Source organism: Zingiber officinale, chromosome 4A, assembly GCF_018446385.1.
Source record: "Zingiber officinale cultivar Zhangliang chromosome 4A, Zo_v1.1, whole genome shotgun sequence".
Taxonomy (NCBI): domain Eukaryota; kingdom Viridiplantae; phylum Streptophyta; class Magnoliopsida; order Zingiberales; family Zingiberaceae; genus Zingiber; species Zingiber officinale.
The window spans coordinates 140,299,251-140,326,853 of record NC_055992.1 but is presented as its reverse complement, the minus strand read 5'-3'; the positions used below and the strand labels follow the sequence as shown (position 1 = coordinate 140,326,853).

The 27,603-nt window shown below is 38.1% G+C and overlaps 2 protein-coding genes across 2 annotated transcripts; one reads left to right on the top strand and one right to left on the bottom strand.

Moving 5' to 3' along the window:
* Positions 1 to 2,480: 2,480 nt before the first annotated feature.
* LOC121971488 (replication factor C subunit 2-like) lies at positions 2,481 to 20,279 on the top strand. The gene is made up of 12 exons (XM_042522784.1): positions 2,481 to 2,640; positions 2,738 to 2,816; positions 2,913 to 2,992; positions 3,962 to 4,084; positions 15,156 to 15,222; positions 15,323 to 15,396; positions 15,476 to 15,596; positions 15,684 to 15,746; positions 15,973 to 16,032; positions 17,928 to 18,053; positions 18,123 to 18,206; positions 19,946 to 20,279. The coding sequence occupies exons 1-12, from the start codon at positions 2,597 to 2,599 to the stop codon at positions 20,045 to 20,047; spliced, it is 1,023 nt and encodes a 340-aa protein (XP_042378718.1). The 5' UTR covers positions 2,481 to 2,596; the 3' UTR covers positions 20,048 to 20,279.
* A 1,413-nt stretch (positions 20,280 to 21,692) lies between these two features.
* LOC121973729 (bidirectional sugar transporter SWEET12-like) lies at positions 21,693 to 23,738 on the bottom strand. The gene is made up of 5 exons (XM_042525105.1): positions 23,520 to 23,738; positions 23,177 to 23,421; positions 22,366 to 22,527; positions 22,094 to 22,213; positions 21,693 to 22,012 (listed from the first exon to the last, which is right to left on the bottom strand). The coding sequence occupies exons 1-5, from the start codon at positions 23,722 to 23,724 to the stop codon at positions 21,872 to 21,874; spliced, it is 873 nt and encodes a 290-aa protein (XP_042381039.1). The 5' UTR covers positions 23,725 to 23,738; the 3' UTR covers positions 21,693 to 21,871.
* Positions 23,739 to 27,603: the final 3,865 nt, after the last annotated feature.

Genomic DNA, 27,603 nt, shown 5'->3' with positions numbered 1-27,603 from the left:
GCTAGGCATATGACCAGATCAGACTCTTTGGCTGAGAGAACACCGAGTCCTCGAGAGGGTCCTCATTCCTTAACTGACCCAACCATGTTCACAAACGAGGTCTGATCAGGCGATAGAGATGACTCAGTCGACCTACCATCAAAATATATTAATGGCACATCAATCGACCTAACATTCTTTCTTGGCATTTTGTGTAACGGTTGTTAAAGAATCAAGGGAATATTTCGTGTTCAAGTTGTACGTTAGAAACTTCTATCTTGCCAGGCATAGAAATAGTGGATCCATTTTTGGAAAGGTATCGAAATGTAAGAATGATCGGTCCTTTTTTGAAAATGCATCAATGTTTGTGCACACAGGGAAACTAACACTATAAAAAGAGTCTCTTCCTAAAGGCACATGTATTCAAGATTACACATTCAGAGTCCACTATTTATTACTACTATTCATTGCATTCCTTTCCTCTCGACCACTTGTTTAACTTGAGCATTGGAGTGCCTGTGCCGGGGACCCCTTTCTAGCCCGGTCACTGAGATTTTTTTACCTCTACACTCTTTTTTAATAAACAAGATCATTCAACACCCTCTACTTCTAGTTAAAAATCTTCTCATGGTCAACATCGAAGCCATCTACCCAGCACACTATCTTATCTTATTTTAAACAAGATCACTACGTATCTATACACGGATACTATCCTCCGCTTTTCTGACAAGCTCATATGCTATATTAATGGTGAGGTGGGCTCATGGGTCAAGAGACCTATTGGGCTGTCTAATCAAAAGATGGGCCCTTCGCAGAGAGCCTACTCTTTTATGAGGCCTAAATGGGCTGCGATAATATTCCCTGAGAAGGGCATAAAGTCCCAAGAGAACCCAACAAGCTAGTGTGAGACCTTTTATGACCAATCTTATCGACAAAGAGCCGATTAGGAGGTAATGGAGAGTAGAGTCCCATGTGAGTCTGGCAGAGTCGGGAGTGGGGCCTTTAAAGGGTCTGTCTGATCAATGAAGCTGATTGGGATAAGATGGTCTGATAAAGCCAAGAGTGGGGCATTTAGAGGGTATGTCCTATCAGCAAGATCGATCGAGAGAAGGAGGTCCAATAGAGCCGAGAGTGGGCCCTTAGGGGGGCTTGTCCGATCGATCCTACCAATCAAGAGAAGAAGTCCGACAGAGTCAGGAGTGGAGCCTTAAAGGCTCTATTCGATCAGCAGGACTGATCGAGAGAAAGAGACACAATAGAGTCAGGGGTGGCACCCTTAAAAGGTCTATCCGATCAACAAGACCGATCAGGAGAAGGAGGTTCAGTAGAGCCAGAAGTGGGGCCCTTAGAAGGTCTATCCGATCAGTAGGACCGATCGAGAAGGAGTTCCAACAGAGCCGAGAGTGGGAGGAGGTCCAATAGAGCTAGGAGTGGGGCCCTTAGAGGATCTGTCCGATCGGTAGGACCGATCGAGAGAAGGAGTTCCAACGAAGTGGGGAGTGGGGCTGTTAGAGGGCCTGTTCGATCAACATGATCGATCAGAAGGAGTTTGGCAGAATCGGGAGTGAGGCCCTTAGGAGTCCTATCCGATTGGCAGGATTGATCGGGAGAAGGAGGTCCTACAAGGTCAGCTGCACAACCTTTCAACCCCTCTAGGAATTTAACCCACACTTATACCGATTTGTTGACCCCTACTTCCCCATTGGAGGGCCCTTCCCGGTTTACCACATCATAGTTTAAGTTAGATTTGTTGTTATAATTGATATGTGTGTGATGCTCGACATGTCTAAGGTGGTTGATGGTTCAATTGCTTGAGGTCCATAAAGATTGGAAAGGGATGACGAGAGCATCTAAAGAACAACCGAATGAGGAGCATTGAAGCAAGGCCGAGCCAAGGAGATGCACTATATAAACGAAGGTGTGAAGGATGACATGAGGGTATCGTTCAATCCATTTGAGAGACAATAAGTTTGATGAGAGAAAACCTTATAGTTTGGAAAGACTCTACAGATATGCGAGTAGAATGACCTATATAACAAGGGATATAGGTAGATGCTAACTTAAACAAACTCGACCTTAGATGTTGTCAAAGTCAAGGTACTAATTGACTAGTATCTAACCATTTAGGGTATGATTGTACCAGCTCAAATTAATGAATCAAAGGAGCCACAAGTTGAATTGGAAGCAAATGAAGATCATAACTTAATTGTGGATAGGATGGTTAATAATGAAAATGAAAAAAATAATGAATTTAGTTAGTTTTATTGACGAGCCCTGAAGGTGATCGATCCAGTTTTATAAAATTTTTCAACCGATTATTAAGTTAAATCGAAAAGTACTTTAATTGTACAGTCAATAATAAAAATGAGAATTATATAGTCAAAAATTGAAAATGAGAAAGATATTTTTCCCGAACAATTCTATTACATCATGACCAACCTCGCCTAGCCTAGGGCTGCATTATAACATCAGGGTGTTTAGGGAAAATTACTAGAACATGATTTATGGCTTTTTCATTGTTATAATTTCAGTGGTGACCATTTTGGGTCCGACCAAATCATGAAGGCGTAAAACCCCTGCCGTCGTCGCAAGCCCTTTAGCTCCTGGCGAAAGCGATATGGCACCACTTCTCCCGAGCTCGCAGCCATGGGTGGAGAAGTAGTACGACTCTCTCCTCTCTTCTCTTCTCCTATCTTGCCCCCTTCGCTCTTGTTATTGAACCCCTACTGGCCGTGTTGCTAACGCTCCGTTAACGCAGCCGGCCGAAGCAGGTGAAGGATGTCGCCCACCAGGATGAGGTCGTCCGAGTCCTCACCAACACCCTAGAGACTGCTAGCGTGAGAACTCTTCCCACGACCTTTTATTTTCTTTATACTGCGAGAGGAAAAAAACCATTTTTGATTTGATTCAGAGTGTTTTTTTTTTAAATACAGTGCCCTCACATGCTCTTCTACGGCCCACCCGGCACAGGGAAGACCACCACTGCACTCGCCATCGCCCACCAACTATTTGGGTAGTTACAATCTCCTCACATTTTCTTGCATGCTCCTTCACAGAGGTGCCTGGTTACTTGATCTACATCCCCCCCTTGATTGTTCTCTTATGGTTACTAGGATAGCCCTTTAACTACTTGTTTTAGCATCGTCTTGATTAATCAGAGATCACATCCTAACAGTAAATTTTGATACATTATGTTTAGTTTCGAAAGGTAGCTCCATGAACCCTTACACCAGAAAAGGAGGGGCAAAATTTGTGAATCTTCATATGACTAATGAAGTTGTTTTAAGGTTTAACTTAAACACTTGTTTTTTTTTAATGCAAGTGATGGACACTTTAGATATCAATCATATTCATATGCATACTACTCGTATATATGATCTATTCTATATTATCGATTGATATTGGTTGTTATATTCATTGGGCATTGTATGATTGGCATACACTTTTTCTATGTCAAGATATGAATTGAATGCATTGTGTAATATATTTTATTCATAGGTGTTAGTCATTATTATCAATATAAATATATAAATATTTTCAATATTGATTGAATATGCTTCCGCATATATCTTTGCAAATCTTTATACGCTTTGTAGTGAGTCAGTGCATACTGTGTTTGCCCACTCTTTAAAGTTTGTGTACTTATTTGAAATTAGGGTATAGTTCGTGTAGGATTTATGTACTTTTACCTCTCTGTAATCAATCTATCATGCTGGGAATACATCAATTATGTTGCTTTTATTATACTTGGTGAAGCGTATTCTCTTCCTTGAATTTTGATACATCAAGAGTGAATGCTATGTCAAGCTCTAGCCTCTAGGCGTGAGTCATAGAGAATTCTCAAGATAATCATTTCAACTCTAGTTCTTGAATCTACTTGTCAGAAGTCTCTAATGTTTATTTACGTTGATACCAGCATGATTTTTTTTACATTTGCATGAATTATCTAAAGCTACCCCTTTTTCTTCTATGCTGTCAATAGGCCAGAACTTTACAAATCAAGAGTTTTAGAACTCAATGCTAGCGATGATCGAGGAATTAATGTTGTGCGAACAAAGATCAAATCTTTTGCTGCTGTTGCTGTGGGTTCAGGATCTCATCAAGGGTACACAACATTTTTCTCATTAAGAAAACATGATAAATATAGTCCTCTGTCTTAATTTTTAGCTCTCAAATTTGATTATTCAATTTCTTTTTAAGAAATTAAAGAATGGGTAATTAGATTAGGTTAGTAACTTGGAATTTAGGCACACTTTTGGGTAAATGACTACAATTAACAGAAGCTGCAAGGGTAAAACTTAACATAATTTATTTGAAACAAAGTAGGTTGGAGAAATTGCAAGAAAATAGGTAATGCTAGTTGCAAAATTCTGTACATTGGAGACATTACAATAAAAATGGACTGGGTCTCGTGTTGGATAAGGATTACAAGGATAAGATAGCTAAGAGATTCAGTGATAGAATTATTTTGATAAAATTGATTTAAAAGAAACGAGATACTAAAAATTAGAAGTGCTTATGCCACTCAACTAGGATATAATATATAATAAAAAGGAAATTTTGTGATAATTTAGATAAAATTATTCATTATATGCCATTCTTATGTTTCCTCAACTAACACTTGTGCCTTAGAGATGGATGTGAGCAGGGTTAAACATGCAACCTAGGATGATGATCGTAGTGTTAGAGGTATTAAGAGTAAGTATCAACGTTGATATAAGTGTCATAGACAAAAGGAAGCTTGTGATTATTGTTGTATATCAAAGAGTTTAGTTGAGATTGATTTTAATCGAAGTTCATCGTTCTCTCAATACTCTCAACTTTTTATTATAGTTCTGATGCATCATACGGTGATCCATCATATCAGAGGTCCGAACATTTGTTTATCCTTGTGTATTAGTTCCAATTTCACTAGTACCCATCTAAGTGCAAGTACAATTCTTAGTGATGAATTGAGACATGCCGGTGGATGTGGAGAAATCAATATCAATTCCAAATGCCTTACGATAATTATTTGATTTAGGTGTTCCAAAACTATGGGGTTGATCTATGTTGGAAGAACTCAATTCTGTTTGATGTACAACACTCCTTTTAGTATTAGCAAGGTAATATGTTAAGCAGTTACTAAACTTATCCAATTTTTTTTTGTATAAATTTTAATTCAAGTTAGTGATATATCAATTTTTTTTCGAAAGACAAATATATTTATTTGCTTATATTTAACAATTTTAAATTATTCAATAGTTGAAAATTTATATAAACCATGTTTTAAAATCTTATGTCATGTCAAGTGATATGGATGAAACATATCATTATGATAAATTACTGAAATTTGATACCACTCAACATGGACAATGTCTCATTCCTCTACTTCCTCTCTTTTCTCCTTCAATTTCCAATTGGTCACTGACATGTTGCATCAAACTATTAGCACGATACCGAAATAGTATCGTTATAGTCGAAGGCGGAAACTCTAGTAAGGCTTAACATTTTGAACCTTGTATAAAATTAATATAAAATCAAGTACACCATAGATTTTTCTTTTTCAAAAACAAAAGAAACATATAAAGTAAGCACACATTTATATTCGTTTAGGAATTATACACACACATACACAATGTATCACACACACAATGTATGAATTATATATATGTTTATAACGTATATGATTCCGTCCGGAAGTTGAGAAGGGTGGACCGTTGATGGTGTGGTTGGAATGTTGATCGAACCGTCATGACTCGGAGGGAGAAAGGGGTGTGAGCTGTCATCTGCGTTGACCAAGTCGTCAGAAGACCTTCTATCAATGCTGTCTGCAAACAACGACCGGGTTGCCCCGCTTCCTGGCACTCTGATGCTCGAGGCAGGTCCAAAAAATATATAAGGAGTAATATAAATAGTAGAGTAATGAAATACATGAATAAGCATGGGGAATGTACCCTGGCCTAGAGGGATGACCTTTGGTTGATCGGTGAGCTAGTCGTAACGCTGATCGAGTCGTCATGACCCAAAAGAGTAGAAATTGGAATTGGGGAGCCGAGTACCAGAGCATAACAGTGGCTCGTAGGTCGGACCATAACAGTGATTCATAGGCCGGAATGTGGCGTTGGCACACAAGTTGGAACACAACACGCAGGCTGGAACATAGCAACGACACGACACACAGGCCGGAACACATAAACGACGCGAAGGCCGGATACAGGTCAGATCGGAGAATAATGGCAGTAGGGGCCCGAAGGCTCGATTAACATCAGAGGCAGACGACAGTGCGGAACTACGCCGGAGATGGTTGGATCTACGCCGGAGACAGCCTGCAGTGAGGCAGCAAGACAGGTGGTGGTCTGTGGTGTTGGCATGGAGAGGGAGAGGGTGACCGGAGGCGGCTGCTGGAGGTGGCAATGGTGTTGGCATGGAGAGGGAGAGGGTGTTTGGAGGCGGCCGTTGGAGGTGGCAGCGACTTGGCGCGAGCACTGAGAGAGAGAGGACAGAGCCCTACTCGGGCACTGACGGAGGTGTGGAAGACGGCGGCGACGCATGAGCCGTCGTGGAAGTGGCTAGTTGAAACGGTAGCGGAGACCGACAAGCAACAAGGGAGACGGTGAGTAGCCACTGGTGGCGGCTTGGGAGAGAGAGAGAGAGAGAGAGAGAGAGAGAGAGAGAGGGTGGGTGGCGCGTGTAGCAGGGGAGATTGTCTCCGGTCTACTGCGTCTTGCGCGTGTGAGGGAGCAAGGAGACGATGCGAGGCGACAGTGTGCCTAAGGCGGTGGTATGCATGAGAGGCGACGTGCATGGCGGCGGCAAGAGGCTGTCGGTGTTCTTACGAGGATGCGGCTGTTGTGCGGGGGCCATGCGGAGGCTGCGACGAGGCAGTCGACGAGGCGGCGTTGGACAAAGAGGTGGTGTGAGAGGGGGTGGCGCAGTGTGATGGCAGCTCCTCTGCATTAGAAAGAGGGAGGATCTGATGGCGTGCGTCAGGCCTCATGTGTGAGAGCGAGGGGCCGCCGACATTGGATGTGGTCGACGTCGGAGGTGGTGAAGGTGGTGTCAGCTTGCGTGGCGGTGGTGGCAGCTGAAACCACAAAGCCCTTCCCCTTTTTTCTTCCAAGCTTAAAGACCTAAAAAGAGGATGCATGGAATGACTAATATGTCCTCCCTCATTCTCCCTAATCCCCGTGGGGCCCTTCTGGTACATCTGTATCGCAAGCCTTTCTTCAAGTCTAGTCAAAGGAGGCGCGAGTCTGACTTACTAGACAACCTGTCGTAAAGGTTGAATCGCCCTGAATAGCTTGTCGTATAACATTGAGCGAGTGGTTATGGTGAGGCCGAGCGAGCGACGATAGCGGTGCCGAGCGAGCGATGAGTTTGAGCGATTGAGGATTTGAGATGAGTGTCGAGCATGTGGAGATTTGCAAGCAGTGTCGAGCGAATGGTGATTTGTGAGTAATACCGAACGAATGATAATGTATGAGGAATGTCGGGCAAGCGGCGATATGCGAATAGTGCTATGTGAGCGGTGATTTAGGCGAGTGTTGGACGAAGCGGCGAGTAAGACGAGTGCCGAGTAGAGCGACAGTAAGACAAGTGTTGAGCAAAGCGGTGGGCAAGGCACGTGCCCACGGAGCGACGCATGTGGCTAGCGTCCGAGCAGCGAGTGCCGACCTAGCAGCAAGGCGAGGTGCTGAGCGTATCACTGAGCCGATGTTGAGCGAGCAACTAAGAGAATGTCGAGTGGGTAGCCGAGCGATGAAAAGTGAATGTCAAGCGGACGGGCGGGTAGTACCGAGCGGGCGACCGAGAGAATGCCGATTGGGCAACAAAGAGAATGCTGAGGCGGTGGTCGAGCGATGCCGAGATGATGGTCGGGTAGCGCCGAGTGGATGCTAAGCGAATGGGCGGGCGGATGCAGAGAGAATGCCGAGCGGGTGTGGAGATCGTGAAATCAAAGGCGAATGGGAGTGAAACCCATGAGCCGAGCGGGAGCGGATCCTGTGAATTGAGCTAGTGCGGAGCCCATGAAATCGAAGGCGAACAGGAGCGAAACTCGTGAGCTGAGCGGGAGCGGATCTCTTGAACAGAGTGGGTGTGGAGCCCGTGAGTCGAGCGGGGGATGGAACTTGTGAGATCAAAGGCGAACGACAATGGAGCTCGTGAGTCGAGTGGGAGCGGATCTCGAGAGATTGAAGGGCACAGAGCCTGTGCTCCGAGTGGGCGCGGAGCCCATGAGATCGAAAGCGAACGAGAGCGAAACCCATGAGCTGGACGGGGTGGATCCCGTGAATTGAGCAGGCATGAAGCCCATGAGCCAAGCGGGCACGAAGCCCGCGAGCCAAGCCCGCGAGCCAAGCGAGTACAGAGCCCGCGAGATCAAAGGGCGTGGAGCCCGTGGGATACTCTGATCCGAGACAAGTGATGATACTTTGGTCCGAGACCAGTGGAGATACTCCGGTCAAAGACCGGTGGCGATACCCTAGTCCAAACCCAGTGGAGATAGCTCAACCTTGAACAGGGGAGGTTTAGCCCTAAAGAGGACATACCAATAGAGACATTCTGGTCCGAGACTAGTGGCGATACTCCGGTCCAAGACCGGTGGAGATACTCTAGTCTGAGATCAATGGAGATAGCTTGACCCCGAACGGGGGAGGTTGAGCCTTGAAGAGGACATACTGATAGAGATACTCTAGTATAAAACTAGTGGCAATACTTCGGTACGAGATCGGTGGAGATACTTTAGTTTGAGACCAATGGAGATAGCTCGACCTCGACGAAAAGGACATACCGATAGCGATACTCTAGTCCGAGATCAGTGGCGATACTTCAGTCCGAGACCAATGGAGATACTATGGTCCGAGACCATTGGAGATACTTCGGTCCGAGATCAGTGACGTTACTTCGATTCGAGACTAGTGGTGATACTCCGGTTCGAGACTGATGGCGATAGCTCAACCTCGAACGGGGGAGGTAGAGTCCTGATATTAGTGGATGCGGAGCCTGTAGCAATACGAGGGACCAGAACCCCTGGCACACCTGATCGGGGAGTTGAACCCCTAGTCCTTGATCGAAGAGTGAGGCCCCTAGCCCGTAATCAGAGAGCGAGGCCCATAAATCCTGATCGGGAAGCTGTACCGCTAGTCTCTGATCTAGGAGCTGTGCCCCTAGTGTCTGATTAGAGAGTTGTGTCTCTGGTGTCTGATCAAAGGGGGGTTGTGTCCCTAGTATCTGATCGGGGAGCTGTGCCTCTGGTGTCTGATCAAAGGGGAGCTGTGTCCCTAGTATCTGATCGGGGAGCTGTGCCCCTAGTGTTTGATCAAGGATCTAGGGTCCTAGTCTCTGATCATGGAACTATGCCTTTACTCTCTTATCAGGGAGCTATAGCAAATCCTGTGGCCATAAAGAGGGAGCAGAGCTCGTGCGTACCTGATCAAGCCGTACCGAGCGGTTGAGAATCCGCCTTGGTCCCTTGACTCTCGAATACCCGTGGAGTCGGGAGGAGAACATAATAGAAACACTAACCTATTGACCAATTGAGGATTCGATTCAATCTTTCGACTCCCGAATACCCGTGGAGTGAGGAGAATATAATGTAATCGTCGAAATCCTCTGAGACCATGATGATGGCAGAGCTTTCTAACGTCATCCATCTTTAAGATCCAAATCAGACGGAGAGGTTCCCACCGACGATGCCAAATTTGATCCTGTCTTGAAGCTAAGAAGGGTGGACCGCTGGTAGTGTGGCTGAAATGTTGACCGAATCGTCATGACCCGGAGGAAGAAAGGGGGTGAGCTGTCATTTGGGTTGACCAAGTCGTTAGAAGGCCTCTAGTCAACGCTACCTGCCAACAGCAATCGGGTTGCCTCGGTTCCTAGCACTCCGATGCTCGAGGCAGGTCCAAAAATATGTAAGGAGAAAGATAAATAGTAAGTAATCAAATGCGTGAAGAATAAGCATGAGGAATGTACCCTGACCCGGGGGGTGCCTTCTGGTAGATCGATGAGCTAGCCGTAACGCTGATTGAGTCGTCGTGACCCGGAGGAGTAAATGAATGTGAGCCGGATGAGGAGTTGGATCTAGGGAGCGGAGGGCCGGAGCATAACAGTGGCTCGTAGGTTGGACCATAACAGTGGCTCGCATGTTGGAACACGACATGCAGGCCGGAACATAACAACGACACGCAGGCCGGAACACATCAGCGACACAGGCTGGAACACAGGAACAATGCGAAGGCTTAAGACAAGTCAGATTGGAGAATAATGACAGCAGGGGCTCGGAGGCCAGAGATGGTCGGATCTATGTCGGAGATGGCCTGCGGTGAGGTAGCAAGAGAGGTGGTGGGCTGTGGCGTTGGCATGGAGAGGGAGAGGGTGCCTGGAGGCGGCCGTTGGAGGCGATGACCTCTAGAGGTGGCAGCGACCTAGCGCGAGCATTGAGAGAGAGAGGACGGAACCCTACTCAGATGCCAGCGGAGATGTGGAAGAGGGGGCGACTCATGAGCCCTCATGCAGCGGCCGGTTGAAGTGGTAGCAGAGATCAACTAGCGACGAGGGAGGCGGCGAGTACCCATCAGCGACGACCTGGTCGTAGGAGAGAGAGAGAGAGAGAGAGAGAGAGGGTGGTGTGTGCAGTAGGGGAGATCGTCTTTGGTCTATAGCATCTTGCGCGTGTGAGGGAGCAAGGAGATAGGGCGAGGTGGCAGTGTGCCTGAGGCGGCGGTGTGCATGAGAAGCAACTGTGGTGGCATCAAGAGGCTGTTGGCGTTCCTATGAGGACGCGATTGTTGTAGTAGGGCCACGCGGAGGCTGTGACGAGGTGGCACAAGAGGGGGCGGTGCAGCATGATGGTGGCTCCTCTGCATGAGAAAGAGGAAGGAGGATTCGGTGGCATGCGTCAGGCCTCATGCGTGAGAGCAAGTGGTTGCCGGCATTGGATGTGGTCGACGTCGAACACGTCGAAGGTTGCGTCGGTTTGCGTGGCGGTAGTGGCGGCTAAAACCACGAAGCCCCTCCCCTTTTTTTGTCCAAGCCCAAAGATCCGAAAAAAGGATGCACAATGGAATGACCAAAATTCTCTCCCTCAATCTCCCTAATCCCTATGGGGCCCCTCCGATACATCCGTATTAGTATACATTATATGAGCAAGTCAAAATCTTCATACTTTCATATGAAATCTAATGTTCTCTACATTTTTGAACCAGATTTAGATGACACATATTCTTGAAATATAAAAGATTATATGAATAATTTGAAGTTGTGATTATTTGGATTCACTAACATCTAGATAAAATAAGCAAAATCCATAGTCATAAAAACACAAAATTTGGGACAATTTGAAATTGAAGATCAATATTCATGGCCTCTATATGGAAGTCCTCAAACTCAATGTTTTACAATAAAAGTTCAATTGATTAAGACCATTTTATTATTTGCAATAATAATAAAAGTAATTTTTTAAAATTTATACCTTACTAATAACTTTTGTAAAAATTTAGTAGGCATCAAATATCGTAGGAGATAATATCAAAAACATAAAGTCAACTGTCAACACTTGAAATATGACATCAATAGTGAGCATCTATATTAATCAAATATTAATAAAATATTTTTAAAGTGATATACACAATTAAAAAAAAATATTAAAATCATATTAGCACGACACGATATGGTTCCAAAATTGTATCATTTTAGTTGAGAATTGAAGCTCCAACATGACTCGAAATTTTGAAACCTAGTTTAAGATGCAACTACATTTATTCTCCAATCTTGGATAGTCTAATGGAAGAAGTAAAACATATAAGGGATTGCTGGGGGTGTAAGAGGTAAAGAGACTATTAGTTAAAGAAGTTGATTTATAGATTGACAAATTATAAGACTAGAGATAACTTGACTTGTATAAATTAACTTAAACTATGACTAAAATGCCATAATTAAAGCATTCAATATGCTTTATGATAGTTTAGAACTGAGAGTACAGTGAAAGACATCTATAGAATAACACAAAAGTTAGGAAAAAAGGTAGAATCTTAGTCAATATTAAATGTATATAAGATGAAAAATCAATTATCGATAGAAGCTGTAGAAGCATTCTACAGATAATTTGGTTTTGAAGATTGAAATTATAGAATACTTAGAAATGATAGATTTTCATATTATTTTAAATCAAGTGAGGTTAAATAAGTTTTAAAGAAAAAATAAATGTAAGTAAAAGTGTATGTCTAGATGATATTCTCATTAACGTTTGGAAGGATTAGTAGATTAAGGAATGATTTGGTTAATTATGTTATTCAATAAATTTTAAGATTTAAGATGTTTGAAGAAATTTTGATTTTTTTTTATTATCTATCTATGAAAATAACTAATATAGAATGCAAGGTTTAAAATTTTGAGGTGTGTCAGGGTCTTTAATTGGAACGAATAATAGGTTTTGGTATAGTATTGTACCATGCCAATATGATTTAGTACTTATTTAATTGAATTTTTAATAATAACATAATTAATCTTACTTAATATATGTAAATTTTAATTAATTGTTAAGTTACTAATTGCTTATATTATTAACCCATATTTGTTATTTTGTCTATCAATTTGATTATCTCATTTTTTATAATTAAATATGTTTGTAATCTTTAATTTTAACTTGGGTTATATTTCTTTCACTTCATAATAGTTTGTATTTATAATTTTTTTTTTCAATTTTTAGAGGTAAATGATGGAACAAATGAGACTTCTCCCGTTCTCTCTAAGCATAACATTCTTTACTTTTAAATTTTTAGAGTATTTTCAAATTTGAAAGCTAAGCTCGAGAAGCATTCATTGTTGATGATGTAATTTTGTTTGAAATAAGTAATTATGTTTAAAATTTATTTATGAGCATTTAATCGAGTTAGATATCACCTTTTATATTTTTTTATAAAAACCTAAATAAAAATTTTGAATTAGTGAAATGATTTAAAATTCTTTTATTTAATTTAATTTAGTTTTTATTAACTATAATTATTAGGAAGACTAAAAATAAAATGATTCAAATTTTTAAAAATTGAAGGATGGAAAATAATATATTTAAATTTATTCTATTTAAATTTTGTATTATTATTTTTTTAAAATAAATAATTAAGTTAATGAAATTAATCTTTTAAGTATTATAGTTAAGTAGAATTAATTTTAGATTTTTATGGAGCTCATCAAGTAGATAGGTGATTAGGATCAGGTGAGTTCAAACCTCAATTTGTATTTGTTTTGCTATATTTAAAATTAAACCAAAATTTTTGTATATAATTATGTGAATTGTATTTTATTAGGTTTAGAAACTTTTATAATTATATATAAAGTTTATTTTTCTCCCCTTTGTGACTTTTCCCCTTCCTCTTGTGACTTCCGCACCATCTGCCTGTTGCCTCCCTCGTCTCATGACTTTTGCACCAGCCCACTTCCTCTTGTAGTGGCTACATGCCCACTGCTAGCAATAGTCACTGCGACCACCATTCATAGTGCCCACAACTTTAATTTCATTGTGCATATCTCTGCCGGTAAGGTTTTCCCTTTCACTTCTCCTTCATTCTCAATTTCTACTCTTCTAGTTCTTTGCTTATCTCATTCATACAATGTTTTTCTTCGGAAAGCTTTCTATGCCAGACTTCCCATGCCGATTGACAAATAGAACACTAACTTATGTTCATGTCAATTGACACGGTTGGACACTTGAAACCTTCATACAATGTTTTAATTATGGAGGTATCAAGTTCATGAGTCTTAATATTATGAAACTTCTAAAATATGTTGTTGAGAGGAGAATGAGATAGAGATCGAGTGGTCAAAATGGAAAGAAGCCTCTAAAGTCTTTTGCGATTGCCATGATTCCTTAGGTTAAAATGAAAATTCTCTAAGATTATAGCAAAAGAATATATGATTTGAAATCTCATGCCTTGTTGAGATCATGATCGAAATGTATCTATTCCAATAAAATACCAAAATATGTTATTGTTTGACAATCAACAAAGGTAATCTCTTCAATGTCACTGATGCCAATCTTATATGGTGTTGACACTTGACACACTTCTAGTAATTATATTCTTTTGTAGCTTGGTTTTCTAAAATTATAATTTGATTTAATTTTTTAAATTAAATGAGTTAAGTTGGAAAAATATGAGTAAAATTTATATAGATTTATTGGGATGCACATTAAAGTAAAAAATGAATTAAATTATTTTTAATTCAATTATCTAATTGATATAATTTTGGTAAAAGTAGAAAATCTAAATGAAAAAGGAAATCACATTTTAAATTGTTTCCACATATTTCAATGCATTACAAAGCGTATTAAGTATTATGGTATGGTAAAACTTAAATTTAATTGATTATCTAGTTACTATAGTCTTAATTTTAGGAACAAATAAGCTAAGTGAGACAAGTGAAAGAGAATTAAAGGTCATCTAAATTCATCTCGACACACTTAGAGATGTATTCTGAAGCGTGCTAAGTGTTGTGCCAACATGGTGCCAAAACGATACTTTTCTGGCCAAATATTGAAACTTCATTATGGAACACTTTTTAAATCTTGCTACAACCCACCATACTTTATGAATTGAAGTGATGCCATATTTTATGAACTGAAGTGTTGAGTTATTAGGAAACAACATATGCAAAAAAGGTAATGGAGTAAAGATAACACTACTAAGATGAATATGTAGAATTGCTAGAAAGGATAAAATATAAAAATACTTATATTTAAGAGTAATGAGATGTAACTCCAATAAATGATAGAATAAGAAAAATATATTGAGATAGTATGAACTTGCTCAAAGACAATCAATAGATTCAATAGCAAGAATAGTTGACTCTATTATAGTGGAAGGTTTAAGAGGTAGATCAAAGAAAATATTAGCTAATATGTTAAAAGTAATTTATTTAATTTTAATTATAACTAGTCATATTACCTTGCATAAATTCAATGGCGGGATAAGATTCATATATGCTGTTGAATAGTTGGGACAAACATATACTACATACTCAACGATGAAGATGAATTGCTCATAAGGTAACATGAGAATTTTGCAATTTTGCTCTCTATCTTCATTGGCCCTGTTGGATTGATTATTCAATCATTTGGTTTTATTTTTTAATCTCTATTTTCTGTGTAATGCAAAATCTGTTTGTTGGTTTCTTTTACTATTATTTTGTCATGTTAACAGATATCCATGTCCACCTTTCAAAATCATTATACTTGATGAAGCTGATTCAATGACAGAAGATGCACAGGTTGAATATTTCATTTATTCTTCTATGCTTGATTCTCTTGTAATACCAATATAAATGCTCAGTTTTGAGTTTTTGAATATGCTAAATATGTCTGATATAGAATGCCTTGAGACGTACCATGGAGACTTACTCAAAAGTTACTAGGTTCTTCTTTATATGCAATTATATCAGCAGGTTGGTTCTTAAATCTTGTTTTGTCTGCTAACTTGGGTTCTGTATAATAGTTGATTGATTTCTCTTTATCTGAATATAGGATTATAGAACCGCTAGCTTCTAGATGTGCAAAATTCAGGTTCAAGCCTCTTTCTGAGGATATTATGAGTAGTCGTATCTTGCACATTAGTAGTGAAGAAGGCTTGACTCTTGATTCTGAGGTCTGCAAACTTTTAGTTGAGTTTTCTTGTTACCTAATTGTTCTGCTGGAAGGTTTTGCTTGCTTATATGCTTAGCAAACTGACCAGGCTATTTCTGCATTGAGCTTAATCTCTCAAGGGGATCTTCGCCGTGCTATCACATACCTGCAGGTGTTCTCTCACTTCTCTGGGCCTTGCTTTTGATTTTATTTATTTATTTTTAATACAACTCGTATATTCTTCCATTCTTTTCTTTGTATTGTTTGTGATCATATTAAAGATGAGAAAGGGGGTTTGGTGGTGTTGATTACATTGGATCGCTGGCTAACATTTTATTAGTTTCTTTCTATGTTTATTTTTTCCCAGAATGCACTTATGTTTGTTTTGTTTCTTCCAGAGTGCAGCACGATTGTTTGGGTCGTCCATTTCTGCCAAAGACCTAATTAGTGTTTCAGGGGTATTATACTTTCATTTGTTAACTTTGGGCTGTGCAGAAGGTTGCCTTTTTTATTACTAACAAATTGTGGTTATTGCAATTCTTTTATTTAGAACGATTACAGCCAAACAGAAACTTCCAGTCTTCCACTATAACTTACTTTAAGATAATCAATATAAATGGGAAGCTGTTCTAGTATTTTTAGATGCTTAGTTTAAAAAATGTTTTGTACCAATCATCATGGATAAAACATCTTGTTCCACCTGTGAAAGAGGTTGCTACTAGTGAGGCTAGGCTATATGTGGCAAGAGTTGACAAGCACCACATCTTTCATTGAGGGACTACCATTCATCAACTAACACATTGCATTCCGTCATTTCAAATCTTTTGTTGAAACAGACACCAGGCTTGAAACAATCAGCATGCTTTGCTCCTTTAAGGATTGATATCTCAACATAAAACAATACCTCAAACCTTGCTAAGATATATTCTTAATCAAGTTTCTAGGTCTTGGTGTTATAAATCATTCTATTGTACCAATTTCCTTATCGATGCATGTCTCTGTTTTAGCTAGGATAATGTTTTGTGATTGATTTTTTAGGTTCTTCAAGTCATAGGTAACCTTTTTACGTATGTGTCAACTATATGTATATATAAAAATGTAACCTTATCTGGTCCCTAGTTTTCCTTAAGCAAGTTCTAACATATGTAAAACCTAGCTTGTTAATATATCAATTCAAGGATCTAATAAACATATGTAGAACAGATTATCATGGAAATTAATCCTTATAACTTTATCAACTTATAAATTGCAGAAGAGAAATATATATTTTACCAACTTAAGCTTTAGGTGATTGTTTTAATGCTCATAGACAGTTTAAATTTTGACCCAAGGCTATATTCACTTAGAGTAATAAATTCAAGACATTGCCCTTTATACTTTTTATAGCCGTCTATGACACTAAAAGGCATCTACAGCAATTTACTCACCTAAAGAACACTCAAAACAACCCATACGATATGGAAAGAATAGATTTGCCATGCTTCACCACAATAAAAAAATAGACTCGACATAACAATTTAAGAAAAAGTTAACAACCCAACTAAACTATACAAACAGATTTATAGGCAAACGTTCCTATCCTAACCAAAGAAAAGACATCCAAAGACAAGTTAAACTTCAATTCACATAACCAAACGTAAGAAAACACCAACACCAAGTTAGCATAGCATGATCTCAAATTCACGTACTATGATTCAATTCACTTAATAATCACCATAACACTAAACATAGTCACCAAGCAGATACTAAAAGACAAACACACTAGCATCTTAAGTCTATGATCACACATCCTTCTCTATCGGCAAGTGGTTCCCTTCTTTGGGTACCTTATGGTCTTGTGCTCCTTCCCACTTGTAAATCTAGAGACAACTACAACATGGGTATATGTTTGGTCATCATAATAGTTTCAAAGGTAAATAGGCTTTTAGCCAGTGACGATGAGCCATTAAAATCTTATTTGATAACAAAGGCACCATGCAAGCATGGATGACACAATAGTGATTTGCCTATGCACCGAGTGTTGTGTATTGCTCCTATCATAGAACGATAAGTCTCAACTGTGCCGATACTTGGATAATCTACTGCTGGATCATTGATGTCAGTAAACATTTCTATCTTGTCATTGGTTGGACGGATGGCTAGGGTGAATTTATAGATTTCTCTGTAGTGCTGTGTTGAGCACTATTTTTCATTGCATCATTGTTCATTCACACAGTAGTTTCATGTATCGTGTTTATATAGTTGACCTAAAGCAATGATGTTACACTTGAGAACAGAATATTTTCTTTGACCCATAGATGATTGATCTTGATATCTCTGTGATTAGCTTCCACTTTCTTCTGTCATGGCTTAGGTTATCCCTCATGAATCAGTTGAGGCACTGTTTAGAGCATGTAGATCTGGCAATTTTGATGTTGCTAACAAAGAGGTTAACAATATTATAGAAGAGGGATATCCAGTCTCCCAAATGCTTTATCAGGTAAATCATCATTTTCCTATTAGCAACACTATTCAATCATTCTTTCTTATGCATTTTTGGTTATAACAGTTGTTAGAGGTGATAGTTAATGGTGATGACATATCCGATGAACAGAAGGCAAGAATCTGCAAGAAATTTGGTGAAGCAGATAAGGTTAGACTTTCTGCTTCTATCTTATGAATCTTTACTATTGTTGTTATAAAAGCATGATTGACAGCAGAGTTTTTCACAGCATAAAGTACCTTAATATGCAAAGGCTGACCTAAGAGATTACTTAGAAGCAATCTATCACATCAAATCCCAAACGTGATGTAGATAAAGATATTAGTCCAGGCTGTTGGACAACAGAATACAAAATAATAACTTAAACACAAACACAAGCATAACAATACAAACACATGTGCTTTACATGGATGGATTGATAGTCTGCCCTTGGACTCTTACTCCTCAGCTATGATCCGTTGGTAAATTACTCCTGCTAGACCTCTATCTTTCTCCTTAGAACTCTTATAGAAGTAAATCTCTTCCAATACCATACTTGTTGTTACAACAATACAAGAGGAATATAAAGATGAGCTAAACAAACAAGAAACAAAATGAAAGATTAGAATAATTGCATTTTTCTCTTTGCTTGTTTGCTTTCTTTTTTTCTCCTGCATTCATTTAAGAATCGTCTACAAAAAGCTCCAAGAGCTAGGCTGAAAAACCCTAAGCTTCTTCCTGTTAGCCTACTATTGTTGCAAATCTTTTCGACAACGGCTCCTTTTTCCTATTGCATTAGTCGACTGGTCACCAGTCGACTAGTCATGCATCAATCTAATGCACAATCAATTGGTTACCAAATATAAATTCTATTCATTGGCATTCTAGTCTGAGTTGGTTATTTGATTGCTCTATCAGTCGACTGAATTCCACATTAGCCAACCACTCCAGACCACAAACATCCCAAACAGATGACTTTAGGTTTTGGGTTTTGAGTGTTCCATTCGTTGACTGCACTATCTGATTCTAACAAGTCTAAGTTGAAATATTATCGTGCCAAAAGATCCTATGCCTTTGGAACTCCCTTGTAAGTTGACGTCGTTTTCTCAAGACTTCATCCTTGACTTTAACCTACTACGACTTGCCGTGCCTAGAGATCAATCTCTAGGACTTACAATGCCTAGAGACCAATTTTTGTGACTTTCAATGCCTAGAGATCAATTCTCTAGCATTTTCAATGCCTAGAGACCAATTCTCCTAGACTTCATCCATTGCCTAGTGTCAATCAACCTTGACTCACTAGATTTTCCAATGCCTTAAGCTTTAAGCAGTTTGGTTTATTTCAACTCGGCTGAACTTTTCTCTTCTTAATACTCTAGCTAATTTTTCCCCAACCGAGGTCCAAGCTAGAGCCAGGGTCAAGAATGAATACCTCTATTTTGAAAGAAGTTGATGAGTAACATCATGGAAATTTTTGAGTGAAGAATAAGAGATGAAACACACATTTCTCAGAACTACCTTAGTCCATATGATTAATAATGCTGATGTTTATTTAATAAGCTATTGAAAAAAATTATTGGAGGAAGGTGAACTTGAATTTTTTTTATTGACATCCAAAAAATATTATCATATATTCCCTAAACAATCATTTTGGTGGGATTTAAGACGAAAAATAATATCTAATCAGTATACCTATGTGATAAATCATATGTTTGATAATATAGTTTTGAGTGATAGAACTAGGAGTATTGTCAATAAGCCTACCTTTAATGAGCATCTTTTTACATCATACCCTTTGCAAATATTCTTTTCATGCAATTTATTGCCGTCATTCATCGATAGACTAGTGCAGTAATTCATATCAACAATATATCTTTGTTGTGGAAGTAAAACGCTTGATAACTTCTCAGTGCTTAATTGATGGAGCGGATGAATACTTGCAACTTCTGGATGTCGCCAGTAACACAATGCGAGCTCTCTGCAACATGTCAGAGGAGCTGCGTTTTGATTAATCAGTTTGGTTTGTTTTTAACTAGTTTGTCAGATGCAAACTAAACTTTACTGAATGTTAGCTAGAGAAGGCTTATGGCATCTTAGTGTTCATTGAAAATGGGATCTGATGGTTTATGTCAATTTGCTTTTAACTGATCAAACAACTATAAAGCTCCACTGTAGGATTCATAAGCTGTTAATCCATTAAAAATGGGATTTTTGGTCAAAAAAACCCATTCATTCTCTATTAAACCTGACAATTTCAGATTCATTTATGAAAAACAAGTCGTCATATCTCATATCTACGAAGGACCTGTAGATGCCGTCGTGGGTGTGGTACAGTGGTAAAATACTTAGAGGAACATTAAAAGAGGACAAGGTTTCGAATCTAAATAGGATGAATATTAAAGGCTAGCTTTTGAGTGTGTTATAAGCCGTGTTTTGAATTTACCCTGTCTTTGACTAGGGAGAAAGTCATTTTTTTTTAGGATTAGTCTGGCTAAATTCGGAATAGAGGAGGTTTTAACTTTTTGTTCCTTGTGCTTCAATTTTAACTAACAAAAAAGATTGAACCAACCTCTTAGATATGATGGCCATCACCTGGATAATTGCATTGTTGGAATTTTATATTTGTTATCTTGGTCGAATTTTTTGGAATAGTTATGGATTGATAATGCATGTGGAAAGGTTGTTGTCAAGATATTGTATTCTGGAAATTTTAATTATAATTTTAATAAATTTATATCGAGATTAATTGAGATTTAATAAAATTAAATTTTAATATGCACCATGTCAATTAAATGAATAAGATTAAACAACGCAGTAATAAATTTTAATATTTGTGTTTAGTTTATTAATATTAATAAATAGAGATTGTGAAATATTCACAAAAAATGTTCATCAACAAATCTCTTATTGTAAATAAAAAAAAAAAATCTGAAAATGAGTAAATAAATTTATAATATCAAACTCATTAATCAATTAAATAAATTTAAAAATATAAAAGTTCAAAACAAGTGTTTATGAACATATGAACCAAAACAAGTGTAAGTCAAGTTTAAATTAAATTCAACTCGTGGAAAAAAAATCAAGCTAGCTGTGCTTGTGTAAATTAAAGAGTCTAAGCTTGAGCTCAAGTTTCTAAATTTGAGCTGGGATTCGAACTTTCAACCTGTAACAATCTTATGAAGCGCGCTAACTACAAACACCTCCTCAACTTATTACTTAATATTAAAGTAATAATTATTTTAAATATTTAAATATTAAATTAGCCGAGCTCGAATAGGCTCGACGAGCCTTCGAGTCAGTATTAAATGGGCTTGAGATCGGTTCGAATATTAAACAACTCCGAGCTCGAGTCGAGCTTTGACCGAGCCGCTCGCGAGCGACTCGACTCATTTACATTACACCCCTAAACCCAGTCAACAATCCTTCATAAGATGTAATGGTGATTTAAAAACAAACTTTTGATATTCCAACATAAAGAAGAAACAATGGGACAAAATGGAAGCTTTTCTATTTCTGAATATCATTCCATATTCTTCTTGGAGAATCACTCCACCCCACTTATTCTGCAGTACTGACATTTTATGTGAGTTTTGCAGTGCTAATCACTAATCAAACCCTAAACATCCAACCAGAAACTAATCACCTTTTTTTAAATAATAAGATTACTACTACTAATAATAATAAATCAAGAGTTACAACCACAACACCACAGTATGCTTTGTTGTTGCTACAATAAAGCACTTATTATTACATTCCACTAGAACACACAACTCTAAGTAAACTGAAGAATTTCTTATGCATGGCATTGGCTGAAGATCATCCCGCTCCTCTCGGTGCTACACTTGGTCTCCATTTTCGGTATCCTTCACAGGGAGCTCCAAGTCGGCAGGCGCCGCACCCTCCTTGTGATAGTTCATGTAGACCAAGTATATGATAATCTGAGTGACTCCCAAAGTGAATCCAAAAACATTTGGTACCTGGAGAAAAGAAAATCAGACGATGATGAAATTCAGATACTCTTCTACTAGAGTAGAGAGTAGATAAGTTTAATACTGCACCGCTACGAATAGGTCTCGGAGAAGAAGGCCATAGCTGAACCATGCGACCGCGGACAGCGTGAGGAAGAAGGATAGTGTAAATGGCATGAACTCCACGCTTTTAGTTTTTATCACCAGCCTCTGAAAGAAGAGATGGAATCACAATCAAATGATTAGCATGGTTTATTACAATGCTATAACAGTTATACGCTATAATAATTATATATATATATATATATATTGTTATGCTTCATTCACTCACTCAGTGATTAAGAATGGGAATGCTTGCTTACTATGATATTGAGAGGAGCTACAAAGACGGCGACGGCGAAAGAAGCACAGATCCCTCCTGTAATCTGAGCTCGTTTACTTGGCTTGATAAATAAGTTGCTGACGAGAACTAGACAACCGAATATTCCCAAGTTGATCGACAGTATCAACTTCGTCGTATATGCCTGAACCGAGAAAAGAAGACATTTAATAGCAAACCCAACCAAATGGAAGAGAAATCACGTCAGTAACCTCGTTCACAATTATTGCCTTAACCTCTAAACAACAAGATACAATTAAGAATTCAGTCAGTAGTTTAACGATCAAACTCCCTTAATTTTTAGATGATCCAAAGGAAAATAAGAAATAGGTAGAAAATCAAGCAATTTTTTTTATATATATCATTAAAAGAGAGACTATATTAGAGCAACACTCTATTTATAATTTAATACAGAATTGATATGCTGAGCGTCGCGTGCACACTTGAGGAGCTTTAGTTCAAACTGTTTCAACTTGGAGCAACTTTGTACAAAGCATTTTCAAGATAGCGTTGCTTTGTACAAACTAACACTACGTTGAAACTACTTTATACAAAAATATTTTAAAATAGAGCAGCTTTGATTAATCTAATTAAAGTCAAAATAGCACCATCCTTGCAATAGTTTTGACTAAATTAGTTGCGCATCCAAGAAGGTTTGACCTTGCTTTAATTAGTCAAACCGTTTTGTCTTGGAGCAACTTTGTAGGTGGAGCTATGATAAAATCACAGTCGGAAAATTTAACAATTATTATTGTTGTTGTTGTTGTTATTTATCGAGGAAAAGGATGAATTACCCGAGATTTTGGCGCAGCGTAAACAATGAAAATGGCGAGGTAAATAACTTCGACTACGCAGACGCCAATGTTGATGGTGAGCAGGAGAACGTCGGCGGTGAGGAGGCCGTAGTACACCCACATGGTTGCGCTGAACAGCCCCACCACGTACGGCACCGAGTCGAATGACTCGGTCGACTTCTTCTTGCAGATCCTGTAAAACGTCGGAACCGGAGCCAGCACCACCATGGCCGACAGAAGATTGCCTGCACACAGCAAAAATCGATGAAGCTCGATCGACGCCCTCGTAGGTAAGATGAAGAGGAAAAAGAAGAGAAGAAGGTGTGTGAATTAATTAGTTCACCTAAGAGGCCGACCAGCGTACGCAGAGGGTGTGCAATAGTAATAACCAGCATCTTCTCTAGCTCTCTCTCTCTGTCTGTTTGGAGGGAGGTTGGAAGAAAGGAGAAAGTAGCAGATGGTTGGAGCTTGCTCGGTGCATGGAGTCTCAAGTCTCGAGTGCTATTTATAGAGGGATTAGCAGAGGAGAGGTGAGGGATATTTGCCATTATATTGTATGACATAGTTGTTGTAGCAACTATGACATATAGGTAGTTTTTAAGTGATTTTTGTAGAGTTGAAATGATTTTAATTAAGTTTAAGAAAATTTGATGGAGTCGATATATAAAAAAGCATTTTGATATATATGATTATGTTGAGTTGGCTTACTTTAACAAATTCTACCATGTTTAGCAACAACGTTAGCATAAGAATATTTTTTAAACGAGAAATATATTGGGATATTATTATTATTATTATTAATTTTTATTTTCTAAAAAATAAAGTGCCTAATTGCCTTGTGAACTTTCTAGTGTACTATAAAATGTGAAAAAGGACAAAACTAGGTAAAGGCCCAACTCTATGTACGACGCTTAACCTTTGCACGGATGATAAAGCACTTACTCTCCTTGAACTTTATCATCTTTGGTGCGTTTATCCAATTTATTATTAACTTTTCTAGGGCATAGCAAGCTTATCATCTTTATTATATTTCGATTAACTTTTTTTGAACAAGTAAAATTATATTAGGAACCAAGTAAGAAAATACCATCTAGAAGTTCAAAGATTTAAACACATGCATGCGTTTGAATTATTATAAACATCTAGTCAAGATCGATTCAGCATATCTCTATCAAAATTACAACGGATCTTAAGTTGTCGAATGAAATATACATGGCATAGTCAAAATTCTCATCTTTACAATAATATATCCCGAGCCTCTAGTATCCCTTTTGAAGACTTGTATAAAATCCATCTAGCAATGTTCATCTCCTAGTCCACAAGACCTGACTGACTGAGCAACTGAAGAAGAGATGATCCTAGGTAGGTCTCATTTTCACGTTGACATTGATAGGGGGCAAGTCTTGCATGACACATAAAGTCTAGTATAGTCATAACAAAAAGTTATACTTGGGTATAATGCTCGGCCTCCAAACCATTGTAGTCTAAACTGAAAGAAGGTATATGCATATGTGGTGACTCGCCAAGATGAGGTATACTAAGGGGGTGCTTGGTTTGTGGAAGGGAATGGGATTAGGAATGGGATTCATTGAAGTAAGAATGGGAATGAGGAGTTTTGAATCCGTGGACCCCACCATTCTCATTCCCCCCATTTTACTTGGTAATGGCCAAACCCCATATTTGGGGGTTTGAATCCGTGGGCCCCACCATTCCCATTCCAAATATTAACATTCCAAACACTAACTTTCAATCCCTTTCCCATTCCTCATTTCCATTCCCTCCAACCAAGCACATCCTAAGTGTCCTAGCCGCCACTTAATAAGCGACGAGTCTAATGTGTTCACTTGTCATGTCCATTTATCTTATATATCTGCTTAGATACATGTAATGAATCCATTGTACTCATATATAGCATGTCCTTCTCTAGTATGTTTCATAAGGCTCTAGTCAAAGGCGAAAGAATACTGACTAGATTACGGCTTTATTGACTAACTAGTCAATGCTCCTAAGGTATAATTGAGTTGGTGACCACATAGTAGATTTGTAAAAATAGACAAGGGTCAATTCTCGATGAAGTCGACAGAAATATCCTCCCATGTGGTGACATGCTCTATTTCCTGATTTATCTTTTTACAGATGACTGTGTGGCTGATCATGTAAGACATTCAGGATACTTTTTACATAAACATATATAAGGCTTTAGTCAACAATGCTAAATTCTAGGCATGCAAATCTCGTAGTATATAATCTCTTTCCTTCTTTGAAAGACTAATAGTGACCCAAAAGATAGGAGGATACTTGAATGTCTACACAAAAGTTTTGTAGATAGAATATAACTTGTACGTCTATCACGCCATTGAGGATCGGCGGCAGTGGTGGATCCAGATAAAAAAGAAAGAGGGTGCTCAAAGAAGGGAGCTGGAACTTGTTTTTCTTCTCACTGTCCCTCGGACTACAACATACTGGTAGAATTTTCCGAGAACAAGGGGGTGCTCAAACACACCCCCCCTCCCCACTAGATCCGCCACTGATCAGCGGGATAGACAGCTAGAAGCACTCAATAGCCATAAGACTATCCTGACTAGCTCTAATTTTCCAACTTAAGAGAGAGCACCCCTCAGCTAGCTAGGAAGTAAGCCGAGCCGTTAGTGTATCAATTCAAGTGTCATGTTTAGTCGTGTGTAACCGTTATGTTGCCCGATCAGGAATACCTAGGCATTTGAAGGAGCTAATCCCTGATAGACTCGTGGAGGTTAACTTACTCTTAATTGTGGATGGTGTAACTATCCAAGTTAATAAAATTACCACATAATAAAAAGGCGTGCGCCACAATCTACTCAAAGTTGCTTCAATTGAAGTAATTAATTTTCACTAAAGTTACTATAACATTTGATAAGGATTTTTCAAAATACAAAATGCCCTTTTAATATATTTTTAAAGATGAGCACTGTTTTGATGATGATGATAATAATAATTATAATAATAATAAAAAAAGTCCTTTCAATTGTCTGCCAACTAAAACTTCATAATTGAGATGATAGCATAAATATTTGGTAAGACATCACTAATGATGAGTTCTTTAATACTTAATATCTCTCAGTGAAAGCTTAAAGCCAAAAGCTAAGCCACTCTAACTTAACTTGATTATCGTAAATGCATGAATTTCAAATCATATGTCTCATCAGTCAAACGTAACAGCTTGAATCATCAAACAAACAAACAAGTATATCTATTTATTTATCTATCTATCTATCTATTTATCTCGACCTCTTAATTACGAGTGCGTGCATGGTCAAAGATAATGTCACATTCATGATTTGTGAGGTAGGCATTTGCTAATGATCTATCTATCCCTGCATTATCGATCATTAGATTATCAGTCTGGACAAGCAGCACTAAGAATGTTATCTTAATTATACATGTTAATTATTGCCACAAGGACATTGCTCACTGGATGTCGTCTCCTTCTCCTCCTTCTCCTCTATTAAACAAGAAGCATCAGGCACTAGAGAGCAGCTAGCCCTAGGTGTCACTAGGAATATGCATGCAACACTGAAATGAAAAAGAAAAGAAAAGAAAAGAAAAGAAAAGAAAAGAGAATTTCAATCTGATAAAAAAGTGTGCACCACAATGCAACAGAGATATGTATGCCTGCATGCTCATCTGTTTTATCACTTTTGCCAAGAGGACAACAAACTTTGCGTATGTTTTATTATTTATAATTTATTTTTTATTTTTGACAAAAATCAAAAGGGCTGTTGCGCACATTATCGTTTTCGTCGAAAGGACATCCGTAGTTATCATTTTCGTCAAATTAATAAAAAAAATAAAATCAAAATAGTACTGTGACTCAAACTCAGGATCTTAATTATTGAATTAAAGTATATTTTTATCAACTTTGTGAAATTATTGAACATCAAAATCATTTTAACTTATTTAAAATCACTTCAAAATTATTATAACAGTTTGTCATATTTATTACATAATTTCAATGTGGCTTCGACGAACTTGTGATTTTAATTAAATTTAAAGAATTTAAATAAATTAATAAAGAGTATTTTTGATATGTATAATAGTTTTATTTAAGTTGAACTAATTAATTTATTTTAACACTTATTTTATATAGTTGTTTTTAACTGTGGTAAAATAAGAACATTTTTTGAGATGATCAAATTAGTTTGTTGATGCCTATTTTTGTCCAAAAAAAATGTCAAACTAGTTCCATATTTAATGTTTCAACTAAAAAATATGTTTATTTTAGTGTAATTATGGCATCTATTACAATATAGAGTAAAATTGGACTGATTTATCAAAAAATATATCAGGACTATATCATTTTCGTCAAAACAAACATGTATATCAAAGTAGTGTCCCTATTTGATTTTTCATCTAAAAATACTTGTATTTCAATACTAATGTAGTAGTTG